The 12,617-nt window shown below is 39.9% G+C and overlaps 1 protein-coding gene across 2 annotated transcripts in view; it reads right to left on the bottom strand.

Annotated features, from left to right (window-relative positions):
• DAPP1 (dual adaptor of phosphotyrosine and 3-phosphoinositides 1) overlaps positions 1-11,915 on the bottom strand; it is a 75,354-nt gene extending 63,439 nt beyond the window's left edge. For both annotated transcript variants that reach the window (XM_066279714.1, XM_066279713.1), the window contains exon 1: positions 11,487-11,915. In XM_066279714.1, coding sequence (XP_066135811.1) covers positions 11,487-11,587 — 101 coding nt within the window. In that variant the 5' untranslated portion in view covers positions 11,588-11,915. The remainder of the gene's footprint in view (positions 1-11,486) is intronic.
• Between the last annotated feature and the right edge of the window lie 702 nt (positions 11,916-12,617).

Consider the following 12,617-nt stretch of genomic DNA (forward strand, 5'->3'; position numbering starts at 1 on the left):
CTATTTACTATTTTTTCTCTCTTATTTATTTATTTATTTATTTATTTTTACAAATATTGATTGTGACTCACTAAATTGACTTTAAGAGCACTAATGGGTTGTACCTGGTGTTTGAAAACAATGCCAAGCCTTGCCACTCAGTGCCTTTTTTTTTTTTTTAAGTGAGAGGAGGTGAGATAGTGAGGCAAACTTCCACATCGCTGGAAATGGGATCCACGTGGCAACCCCGTCTGAGGCCGATACTTGAATCAATGGAGCTATCCTCAGAGCCCAGGGCTGATTGACGCTCAAACCAATTAAGTCACAGGATGCGAGAGGGAAAGAGAGAGAGAAAAGGAAGAGAAAAGGGGGGAGCAGCAGGTGGTCGTTTCTCCTGTGTGTTCTGACTGGGAATCCAACCCAGAATGTTATACGCTGGGCTGACACTCTATCTACTGATCCAACCAACCAGGGCCCTGAAGTCTTGTGAGAAACATTTTCAGGCTCCCTACTCCTGCTGAGTTATAATCTCTAGTTATCAACAGACTCATGTGATTGATATGCAGTTTAGATTTTGAGAATCACAAAGAAGAACTCTTGGTCCTAAAAATTTAATTCATTTCAGCAACCCTGATGGTCTGACTTCACAGTATGTGGCTTCTAAAGAGAAGGACAAAGAGGACAAAGCAAAGTACTCCGTGGCTTTACAGCACCAATGGGGAGGGAAAAAGAAGGATTTGCAGGCCAGAATTGTCAGAAAGTCCTCCAGTAACTGCCATTTTTAGTGACATGAACAGTAAATAGTACAGAAGGGGACTTCACAGGAGGCTGGGATGCTCAGAGAGAGCTTCATGGAGGAGGAAGATCAGGAGTTGGAGCTAGCTGGGACAGAAGGTCTACACTGAGAAGTGATGCAAAATGAAGCTAGAAGAGCAAAAGGCAGAGAAAGAAATCTTTCATATTAACACATGACCCATGCATCTGTTTAGATTATATATTTATTGGTAGAAATATTTCTTAGTAACCCATATCTACAGATTATTAATATATCCAATGACATTTTTCTCCTTCCTGGCAAAGAGAAGCAACAGAACTTAGACTCCATCTCATTAGAATTATGAGACATATGTTTTGAAATATAAAGACATACATTGTAACCCAAAACAATGGTAAAACCCCTGATTGTATGAAAGCAGCTAAAAGGCCCTGGAGTTGAACAGCCAACAAACACACTCTTCTCTAGAGTTTCTATTTTTTCTTCATTTTCAAAACTAGTCTCACTTTTGAATGACACTGACACGCTTTCTGAATTCTCTAGACCAAAGATGACAAATGCATAGCACATGATGCCCCTCTTTTTTCTGAGGCCATGGAAAAGGCTCATTGATCTATCTTCTCTATTGCTAAGCCTATCCATGGCCTCGGAGTCCTTCTGAACAGAGTAGAGATTGACCATAAAATGAATCTATTAGACAATCTCATTCTAAACAATCTTAACTTGGGTTAGTCTACCTTTACCACTTGAATCATTTCATGGGATTGCTTAGTTGCTGATTTACTTCATGTTCATTTATTTATACGGTTGATGCTAAGTTCTTTCATTTAGCGAAACAGAAAGTATCTGACCTTTTATACCTTCAGAAATCATGGTTTAAGATAGAGAAATGTCTTATTTGATTCAAGAGCTATCCATGCTGCAGTTTGCATTATAGTCAGGTGGTGACCTATCTAAGACAAGATGGTACTGTCCATATATGAACTTGCATATTCACAAATGTGGGTTTATCTTTCCATTGATGATAGTGATCCAAGTACAGAGAACCAAGCAAAGGCTTTGCATAGAGTTTTGAAAGCTCTAATAAGGCCTTAGCTAGGCATAGTATGATCATAGCAGAGGTTCAAAGACTGACTCACCACAGTCTTTCCAATAAGGAGGTTTCTGTGATGGAATTGGCTTGTCTGTTGCTTTTCATGTTGCCATTATAAATTTGCCTGTGCTCGTAGCAGAGCTAAATGGTGAGGTTAGTGCTCCAGGCTTTAAGAAGCACACCTAAGTGATGACAGAGGCAGAATATGTGAGTATCTGGTCAAACAATGAACTAAGGGTGAGTCCTAAGGCTTTGTTTTCTGGTGGGAGTCAAGGCTCAGGAAACAGGACTAAAAGGAAGAAGAGAATTCCGTGGGAGTTGGAGACCATGTCAAACCTGTTCTTCAAGGAGTCTAAGGAATGAAGCAAGAAATTCTGAAAGGTAGAAACACAGAGATAAAGAGACTCAGAGATTCAGAGACACAGACTGGCATAAAGAGTCAGAGACACAAAAGTTAAGAACTGTAGGTAGAGCTAGAAAGACAGAGACCAAATCTTGGAGATAGAGAAAAGCACACCAGCTCACATAGATAGTCCTACAGAACAGTGATGTAGGAACACAAATATGACCCAAACAGAGTGTTCCAAAAGACAGAGACAGAAGCCAAAGAAAGAGAAAGACACAGACGCATAAAGAGAGACCCAAAGAGCCTGACTCGGTGGTGGATCAATACACTCAGGTTTGTCAGAGACTGGGAGAGACTGGAGGGAGGGCTGGAAAATTGTACCTCATTCCAGCAGAGGTCCATTGGTCCAGTGTTCAGGTCAGCCTGCATGGTGCAGGAATGGCTGCAAGACCAAAAGGACATCACTGCTCCCCCAGTGGTTAGGGCCAGGGAACGTTTGATTTGGACTGATACTCAAAGCTCAAAGACTGACTAGAAAACATATGTTGTGGATAAGAACTTGAGGATGATGAGAACAGTATTTTTCAACTGCTAGTTCACGGATTGGTTCACTAGAAATTTCTGCCGGTTTACAAAAGGGTTAATCACCCTGATGTCTGAGGATTATAGACCCAATAATCTTGTTTTGGGTCAAATTCATTTATGTTTTGGGTGATTTTTGCCTTAGTGGTCCCTGAAATGATACTCTTATTTTCACTGGTTCCCAAGGGTACAAAGGTTGAAAACCAGTGGACTGGAATGCCCGCACAGAAATCCAAAACAAGATGTTCTCTCAGGGGTGCTCATCTCTGAGTAGACTCAAGCTCGATTCCGCACTTACTCTGGGTACCTTGCAGGTGTATCTTGTAAAAGGCTGCTTCAAGGTCATTGTCATTGACAACTCTGGGCAGATGCAGGAGACAGAGTGGGCTACTCTCAGGAACCTATGGCTAGAGGAAAGAGCTCCAAACTTTGGGGGATGTAAAAAGATACCAGACAGACCCTTGTTTTATTAGTTATCTCTTTTCTATTTTATTGTTTAGATGATGCCTCTAAACAACATCATTTTGTCCCTCCAACAAAAACTTCTGGATATAAGGAAACTGAGTGAGTCTAAGGGTAATAAACCAAAATTCATTTTCAGTTTTGATGTGGTGCAAGTCTGAATTCAGACACCTTGAGTTCTGGTTTTGATTTTGACTCAACTTGGGGCAATCCAAACACTTAGACACCTGCTCTTTGTCAAGTGGTAGGCTTGGAAGAAGCAGACAAAGACGAATAACCTACAACCCTCCTCCTAAGGATTTCACTGTCAAAGGATGCTCACTGGGTTCAGCCTCCAGCAGGAGGATTTAGTGCCTTAGTATTGGCATCTGCAAAATAATTCTAAAGTTATTTGGAGAATCAACCTAAAAGATAGACTCTTGTGTTGAGTCAGAAGCCTTAGGAGCGATCATATGAGACCCAGGCAACTTTAGAAATATGTAGTGATAAAGCAAACAAAGAACAAATTAGAAGACATTATGACATTAGGGTTTCCAACATTTCTTTAATGTCATTTTGAAAAACCATACAAAGGCATTCAACAACCATACAGTAACATTCTTATTTGCATGCAAATCACTTATTGTGCTTAGCTCAATGGAATTACCAGTGTCCACACCTGTTACTTCCTTGCTATTCCCAGGTCATCACTCTAGTTTTTTATTCACCAATCTGTAAACTCCCTCACTAATTAGTTTTCATGGCTCTGAACCCATTGCCACCCATCATACTAAACTATCAGATTAATTTGCCTAAAACAAAACATGATGACCAAGTAAGTCCACATTTGTATAAATATTCAATAACATCATATTGTCAAATGGATTTAAAGCAAAGTCCAAACTCCTAATCTGTTTAAGGCTTCCTGGAATTGGGAGTAATTGAAATATCTAAACTTTAATATAGCAATCCAGGTTGGTCCAGAAAGACCAGATCCAGAACCTGCTTTGAGACAGAGTAAGAAGCAGATGATGGAAAAATATCCTACCAGAAAGCAAGAACAAAATTATATATAGTATGGCCACAGTTGAAGTTGAACAATATGTCATTTTGGTTCATGGTACTGGCAACTTTTTTTGGTACTATATTTCCAAGTTTTTCAATAATTAATACAATCTATTATTTTTAACTGTTTTTTTATGAATGATTTTAGATATACAGACAAGTAGAAATAATAGATAATACCTCCATTTAAACAATACCCACTGTTCAGGACTAATACTTTTTAACCTTTTGTCCTATTTTATTTATATACTTTTAAATGACTATATTTTTAAGCAATAAAGAAGGCCTAAGAACAGAGAGTGGCACAGGTACTTCTGAGCAGGAAGTCGGGAAACGTGACCACAGGGAGCTGGGAGGTGAGCCAGCACGTAGCTCAGACTCTGCTACATGACCGTGGTTGGTTTCAGACAGGCCCACACCAGGGAGGAGGAGCCAGAAGTGTGTGGGCTCAAAATAGAAATTTATTCTCTAGGGGAGTTAATGGGAGCAAGAAATTAACTCAACTTTAAAAAAGAAAGGTGATGGTATGGTAATGACACTAGAAACTAGAAAAAGAAAGCCAGGTGGAAGTTTTCTCTAGAACACGGTGGAAGGAAGGAACTCTGAGAGGTAAAGACCAGAACCACACTGATTGCATGCCCATTAACTGCTGGGTTCCAGGGACTGAGCAGGTCTAAATCCATGTAGGCTTTTTATATTTTCTGAATATTCATGTGTTTCACCACTTTTACCACTTCACTCATGCCATTTTATCATTCGAAAATGTCTTCTTTTCTAACTTCAATTGACAAAAATCCTACCAGTTCCCAGGCCATCTTCTCCACATCCAGTGGTCTCCTTCCTGCCTTCCCTGTGAGATATGCTTTACCTAGACACTGCATGGCGCTTGGGCCACTCGACCTTGCACTCTCTAACTGTATGTGCACGTGCATTCTCTGCCTTCTGTACTGGAAACTCCTCGTGGGGACAGACGTTGTTTCTTAATTCAGCATCCCTATCCTTGCATATAATGTCATCAACAACAGATGGAGCAATGACTCAATGGAAAAGTGAATGAATAAAACAAAGTGACCCCACTCAGTGTGGAGAACGTGTGTGGACAGATTCCCACACGTAAGTAGAAGGAAGTCACCATCGCCCATAGAGGAACAGAAAACACAACAACTGAAGAGGAAATTTGCTTGAGTCAAAGAGAGATCAAGCTGTACATTAGTTACATATTCTCGTGTGGCCACAAGAGACTCACCTTCCTTTTTTAGACTTCAAGATTACAGAATTGTGCACAGAAGAGGAACAAGCGTTATTGCTCTATTTGGTATCACAGGTTTGTAAACAGGTTACTTTAAAGCTTTGACTTTTTTATATTTCTCTTAGCTTTGTCAATTTATCTAAACCCCCAAAATAAAATCTACACAAAATTTAACAGTTTTTATTAATCAGGATATTAACTTGGTTTTGTCATGTGCATGTACGCATATTGTGTGAATTATATGAAAGAATAATTAATGTCCTTTAATAATAAAATTTGTTGGTTGTAGTATTCACAGAAGTTTTCTATTTATTTAAGTTCATAGTAGCATTAGTATAATATATATAGTGCTAGTATAAGAAGAAAGAAGTTTGATGAAAATTAAGAAGTCGCATTAGTGGACAGGCATATGAATTCTGGAGCAAAACTGGATTGGAAGGGTTTTGAGCATGTAAACTTGAGCGTGTGATCAAAGCCCTGTCCTTCACTTTTCTCATTTATAAATGGGAATGACATTAGTGATAGTACCTATCTATAGAGACGTGTGTCACTTTAATAAGTCATCATTACTAGCTGCTATGGTTAGAACAGGGGTCGGGAACTTTTTGGCTGAGAGAGTCATGAACGCCACATATTTTAAAATGTAATTCCATGAGAGCCATACAACGACCCGTGTACATTAGGCATTATGCAATAAAAATTTGGTGTTGTCCCGAGGACAGCTGTGATTGGCTCCAGCCACTCGCAACCATGAACATGAGCAGTGGGAAATGAAGGAATTGTAATACCTGAGAATGTTTTATATTTTTACTATTATTATTTTTTTTGTAAAAGATTTGTCTGTGAGCCAGATGCAGCCATCAAAAGAGCCATATCTGGCTCGCGAGCCATAGGTTCCTGACCCCTGGGTTAGAACATACACATTCTTGGATCAGTGGCAAGAGCACCCTTCTTGGGGTAATCTCTTAGGCATGTCATTCAGCTGTACTGCTTATGAGTTTGGTGATCTAGACAGTCCTCTTAACTTATTTGCAGTCACCCTCTGCATCTATGAAATGAGGATAATCATAGATATTTAAAGTGTATCAGGAAGGTTAAATGACATAATGGATGTGAATGGTATGGTACAGGCACAGAGTAGGTGGTTAGGAAAAAAAGACTGTCATACAAGAGAGCATCCTAGATTGGTAGAATATACCTGGGCTCGCAACCCAGATTCACTGGACATCAAGCAGTCTGATTTCTCTGCTAATGGGTCTCTCCACATGTAACATTGGAATACCAGTACCTTTTAAAGACCAGAGCTATATGTGCTAGATGTCTGTCCCATAAGAACTTATTTGGGATGTTATCATTTTTTCCTTAGGTGAGCAAATCATCGCCTGAGAGCCAGTTCCTGCCAAAGCACATGCTTCTGTAGGGACTGAAAGCCATGAATGATTTATTTTTTATTTTTTTATTATTTTTTTCTGAAATGAAAAGCAGGGAGGCAGACAGACAGACTCCCTCATACACTTGACCAGGAGCCACCCAGCATGCCCACCAGGGGGCAATGCTCTGCCCATCTGGGGCCTTGCTCCATTGCAACCGGAGCCATTCTAGCACCTGAGGCAGAGCCCTGGAGCTCTCCTCGGTGTCTGGGCCAACTTTGCTCCAATGGAGCCTAGGCTGTGGGAGAGGAAGAGAGAGACAGAGAGGAAGGAGAGGGGGAGGGGTGGAGAAGCAGATGGGCTTTTCTCCTGTGTGCCCTGGACAGGAATAGAACCCGGGACTTCCACACGCTGGGCCAACGCTCTACTGCTGAGCCAACCGGCCAGGGCCTGTTTGTTTTTATTTTATTTCATTTTTTAAATTAATTAATTAATTAATTAATTTGGTTTTGTTTTTAAATGTTTGGGAAGGGAAATAAAAGAATGTTTTGTCACTCATAAAATTATATAAAATTCAAATTTCAGTGTTCAAACATAACATTGTGTTTGAACACCATCATGGTCATTGTTTCTGTTAATTCTGGTTGTTCTTCTATCTACCAACATGGCAGATGTGAGAAGTTTTAAAAGAGATCATAGGCCTGCAAAGTCCAAATATTTATTACCTGGCTCTTTACAAAAAAAAACACACACAAAAAAACGTTCACTGATTCCTGATCTATTCTAACCTTCTCTTGTGTGTGAAGCTTAAGAGACAAAGAAATGGAAGACATTTTGATTTATTTACTTAAATATTCAGAGTCTAGAGTTTAGCTCCTTGACACTGGCTAACACAGCCAAACTCTCATACTTATAAAATTTGAGATTTGAAAGAGTGTATAAAAAAGAAGATATTTATTGTATTTCTCACTTGAGGGAATATGTCTGACTAGATAATCTAATTTAAAAATACCCTAAACTATTTGCATTTCTCAGTATCCCTTTTGTGTCTGTAATTAAATAGTTTATTAAGTCTTTATAAACTATATGCATATACTGTCCCTCCCTTATCTCATAGGAAATTTTGTTATAGTCAAAGAATTTCTGGAATTTTAATCTATTAACTGACTAACAATTCTACACTGGTTTATTACTTAGGTAATGTCTCTAATATTCATTACTCAGTTCATTTCCCCGTCATTTCATTTTTGAAAGCAAAATACAGCCTGGCTGTTCCCAACTCACTTCTTGCTTCTCATGGGCCACTCTTGACCTTCTCGCCCCTCCCTCTGCCATGGGCCACTCCGCCCCCCCCCCCCCATACCACAAAAGTATCAGTGGAGCTGAGTGACAGTTGCAGATGGTTTTCTATCCTCTTGCTGTTGGACACATTAATACTTTTAAGGTGAATGAAGGTAAATATTTTTCTACTGACTCTCTATAAATGAGACACAGAAATCCATCTGAGTCACTTGATCTAAGTACTTTAGAAGGAATAAGCCTGTGCTCTGAGCAGGTCACGTGGGTCTTAAACAGGCAAGAGGTAGATCTGTTGTGGCTCAGAGTTTAATTTATAAAGCTTACATGTTCCAAGGCCTGAAGAAAAGTAGGGACCAAAAAACAAAGATGTATGCTATCTTACTAATTTAATCATCATATTATCTGTCTATATAAAAAAACCAAATGTTAAAATCTTCCTACCTAATCAACCTATTCAAAATAATTGAGAAATTGTCATTAAAACTAGCTATTTTAAAAAAATATTTAAAGTACCTTAAACTATTATTGTTTTCATGGAGCTTTAAAGAATCTAAATCTATAAGTTTTGGTATAGAACATACTTAAACAATGACATAATGATTGGGGATTAAAATCTTCCTTTATGTTCAGAATTCTGTTAAAAGCAACAGGTCATTTTCAAGTTTTTTCAGATATTATTACCTATAAAAGGAATATTAGTAATATCCTGAAGGGGCAAGTACTAGCTCAAGTCAATTAGTAAATTTTCAGAAATTTTATAAGCTGGTTGTTAAATCCTTGGTGGCTTAACACCGTCCAAGGTGGGAGTATTTATACCAGGGAAATAGGCAGACTCTGGATATAAAGCTTTGTCTATGTGGTTTATCAGCACACCATTGAGTATATTTATTTATTTTTTATTTTTTATTTTTTTAATATCATTTGCTGGGATCAGACTTTTTTTTTTATTTTTTTTATTCATTTTTTAGAGAGGAGAGAGACAGAGGAGAGAGACAGAGAGAGAGAAGGGGGGAGGAGCTGGAAGCATCAACTCCCATATGTGCCTTGACCAGGCAAGCCCAGGGTTTTGAACCGGCGACCTCAGCATTTCCAGGTCGACGCTTTATCCACTGCGCCACCACAGGTCAGGCCCATTGAGTATATTTAAATCAACCATATTCCTCAAAGTTTTTATCCAGGGATGAAATGTCCTAAAATTGATTTATGATCATAATTGTTGTACCAAACTTTAAAGTCATTAAAAATTATTGAGTTGTATATACTTGAAATGAGTGAATTTTATCATTTCTAAAATATATTTTAATAAAACTGTTCAACAAAAATGTCAGCATGCGCTAATGGCTTTAAGATTCGATAAATGAAAAACAAAGCCACATTTACTCAGCACTTCTGATGGATTTATATTCTATGCAGATTATATTCTCAACCTTGGGCTCATTCTGGAATCACTTGGAAAGTTTAATAAGAAAACGCTCACTTTCAAGATACTGATGTCATTACTCTGGTCTGTGGCCTGGACAGAAATTTTTAAAAACTTCTTGGTTGATTGCAGTGCACAGCAGGGTTGAGAACCACAACTATGGAGCAATTTCCTTAGATAATTGTAGCTCGCTTGTTGTTATAGAAACCATCCTCATGTGCTTAATAAATATCCAGGCTTTCTAAATTACAGAAGTCTGGACATAAACGCACACTTTTGGAGTGTTTCTATATTGTATTGAACATCTATTCTTTTCACACAGAGAGAAGGCACAGATCTGTTTCTTTGTGGGTTTCACCTATAGTTGCTTCCTGCCCTGGGCTTTAGGGTGGGAAGAGACATCATCTAGCCCACTTTGTCTTTTAAGTGAGTGCCAGTGTACTCAAACACAGAGTTTAAGCTCAAGGACTGTTTTATTAAGGACCAGAGTTGAATATCTCCTTTGGATCTCTTCTCTTTTGGGGCTTCCTACTGACTGTGGGCTGAGAATGTAGATAAGAATTATACTTTAATCATTTTAAAACACTCTAAGTGAGAGCCCAAGTGTCCAGCTGTAGTGTCTGAACTTGTGACACCCATTTTGGCTGCTCAGGGGCATTTTACTTTTTTTCTTTGGGGAAATCTAGAAGGATAATGATACCCTGGAACTCTGATTTCCTGAGAAGAAATGTTTACTTTGTAGAAAATTCTAACTGTTGTATCGGATTTGCTTTCTGAAGGTAGAGTTCAATTCTGAGACCTCAAATTTAAGATCTAGAGACAAGACATATTGAGAACTTTTACAATAATACAGCATGAAAGACACAATCGGTGCCATCTCAGGGGAGAGAGATTTCTTCCCCGCTTCACTGTTTCTCTGGTTAAGAACATGGGCTCTGGTAGGTTGGAATTCCAGCTTTGTCTTTTAATTGATGTGTGATATGGCAAGTTATTCAACCCTTTTGGTGTTCATTTTCTTTCTTTGTAAGATGAAGACAATAACAGTTCCTATGTCGTTGGGTTGTGAAGATTTGAGCTGTTTATTAGGGAAGGTGCAAGTTTTGCCTTTCGTGAAGCACAGGTGTCAAAACCAGCCTCACCAGCCTATTCCCAGTACCTAGGATAAAGGTTCAAATATTTCTAGGAAATCCCCTATTCCTCTCTTGTGTAATATTTGTTTATTTGATTAGATATCCTAATGAGTTGTCTCATCTGGTTCTTTCTTAAAGATGGGACAATGATGACTCCATCTACTCAAACTTATTACCTGTTTGAGGCAGAAATTATATCCTCTTTCTGAGTTGCTAGTATTTCAAGGCTCAAAGTTGCCCCCCCAGACATGCATACATACAATAACTCACAAAGGCAGTGTCAGGAGAAAGAAAGGCATATGGACATTGCTGCAAACACTTCCTCCTTTCTCTTTTGAAAAAGTCCCTCTCCTGTAGAGTGGGGTAGGCTTTCTGTTTAACTTACCACCAACCGTTTAGAGAGCAACCAGATTAATATAAAAAAAAAAAACAAGCAACATCAACTCATACATCCCAATTCTGTCCCTACTCTCAGAGAATGTCCAGCATTTGATTTTTGTCTCATTTGCTGCATCTACCTGATTTCACATCTGGAAAAAAATATGTGCTTTTATAATGCCATTGGCCCCAACCAGGAACACAGCTAACAGACCCAAATGAATGAAGTGGAAGGGATAGAAGATTGGGGTGGCAGAGGGCTAAAGATAATCAATCATTAATCAAAGTGAGCATTAGGGTGGGAACGGGAGTTAATGTTCACCCAAGAAGTGCTTTGAAAAGTGGATCTGCTCTCTTACCCCAAGTCCTGGAGCAGCTCAGCCTCACCATCGGATCTGCTCCACAGATCTGAAGGATCCCGGGTGCTCATTTTCCCTTCTAGACACTCTGCTCTGCCCATTCGCACTCCTCACGCCTGCGGAGCCCCTGCCAGGTGCTATGGGGGAAGAGGCAGCGAAATGAGCCCTGCTGCTGTTTTCACACTGTCCTCTTTGAGACAAGCCAGCTGTGAGTCTCCAACCAGCAAGGAAGCGAAACTTGGTTACTCCTCCTATCAACACTCACCGCCCTGGCCCGAGGCACTGGCAGAGTGCTCTGTCAGTCAGGAAGTATGCAAACTTAGCTCCTACTCTGAGGACACACACTGCATCGGGCAATCTGCAGTTCCTATCAAAGGAGACAAAGATGACAGCACTCCAACTGGGACTGGACAATTAATTCAAACTCCCCTCGTGAAGCCCGTTTCCCCTTAGTGCTACTAGCCTCTGGTTTGTAGCGGACGACATGCACGCACTCGTTCAGCACACCTGGAGTCTCACAAACGAATATACAGAACACTGAGGAAGCTTCTATTTCAGCAACATCTTCAGAGAGAAAAAATCAGAGTCAAATCATTAACTTAAATCCTGAAGTCTGGATTTTAGTACTTTCTCAATATTTCTGCTTCAGTTATCAAAGTTTCCAACGTACACTTGATGTTCAGGTTGGCATGATGCAGAGACAATTATTGTTTCCTCCACGGAAGAAAGATAAGGTGAAAGAAGATAGGAAAAGTTGGGCGTGCTAGCCTGTCGCCGACTACTGGGGAGTGTCAGCACTCCGGCCACTTCCCTCACTGGGCTTACAGCGCTATTGCTTTGTGTCCAGATTGATGGGTAGAGAATTCCACTGCCTCAGAGTCCTAAAGGGACAGTGTGGTAACTGAATCTTTGGGAACTGGACAAAGTACAGTAATAAAATGGATAAAGAACATGTGTTGCTTCCTGCCTTCTCTCTGTATGCACCTGCAGGAGAGGGTGTGCTTCTGGTCTCATTCTCTCTCTCTCTCTCTCTCTCTCTCTCTCTCTCTCTCTCCCTCTCTCTCTCCCCCTCCCTCCCTCTCCCCCTTCCCTGTAGCCCCGCCCTGACTCACTCAGGGGTCACCAGAATGC

The sequence above is a fragment of the Saccopteryx bilineata genome, chromosome 5 (assembly GCF_036850765.1).
Source record: "Saccopteryx bilineata isolate mSacBil1 chromosome 5, mSacBil1_pri_phased_curated, whole genome shotgun sequence".
In the NCBI taxonomy this organism is placed as follows: Eukaryota; Metazoa; Chordata; class Mammalia; order Chiroptera; family Emballonuridae; genus Saccopteryx; species Saccopteryx bilineata.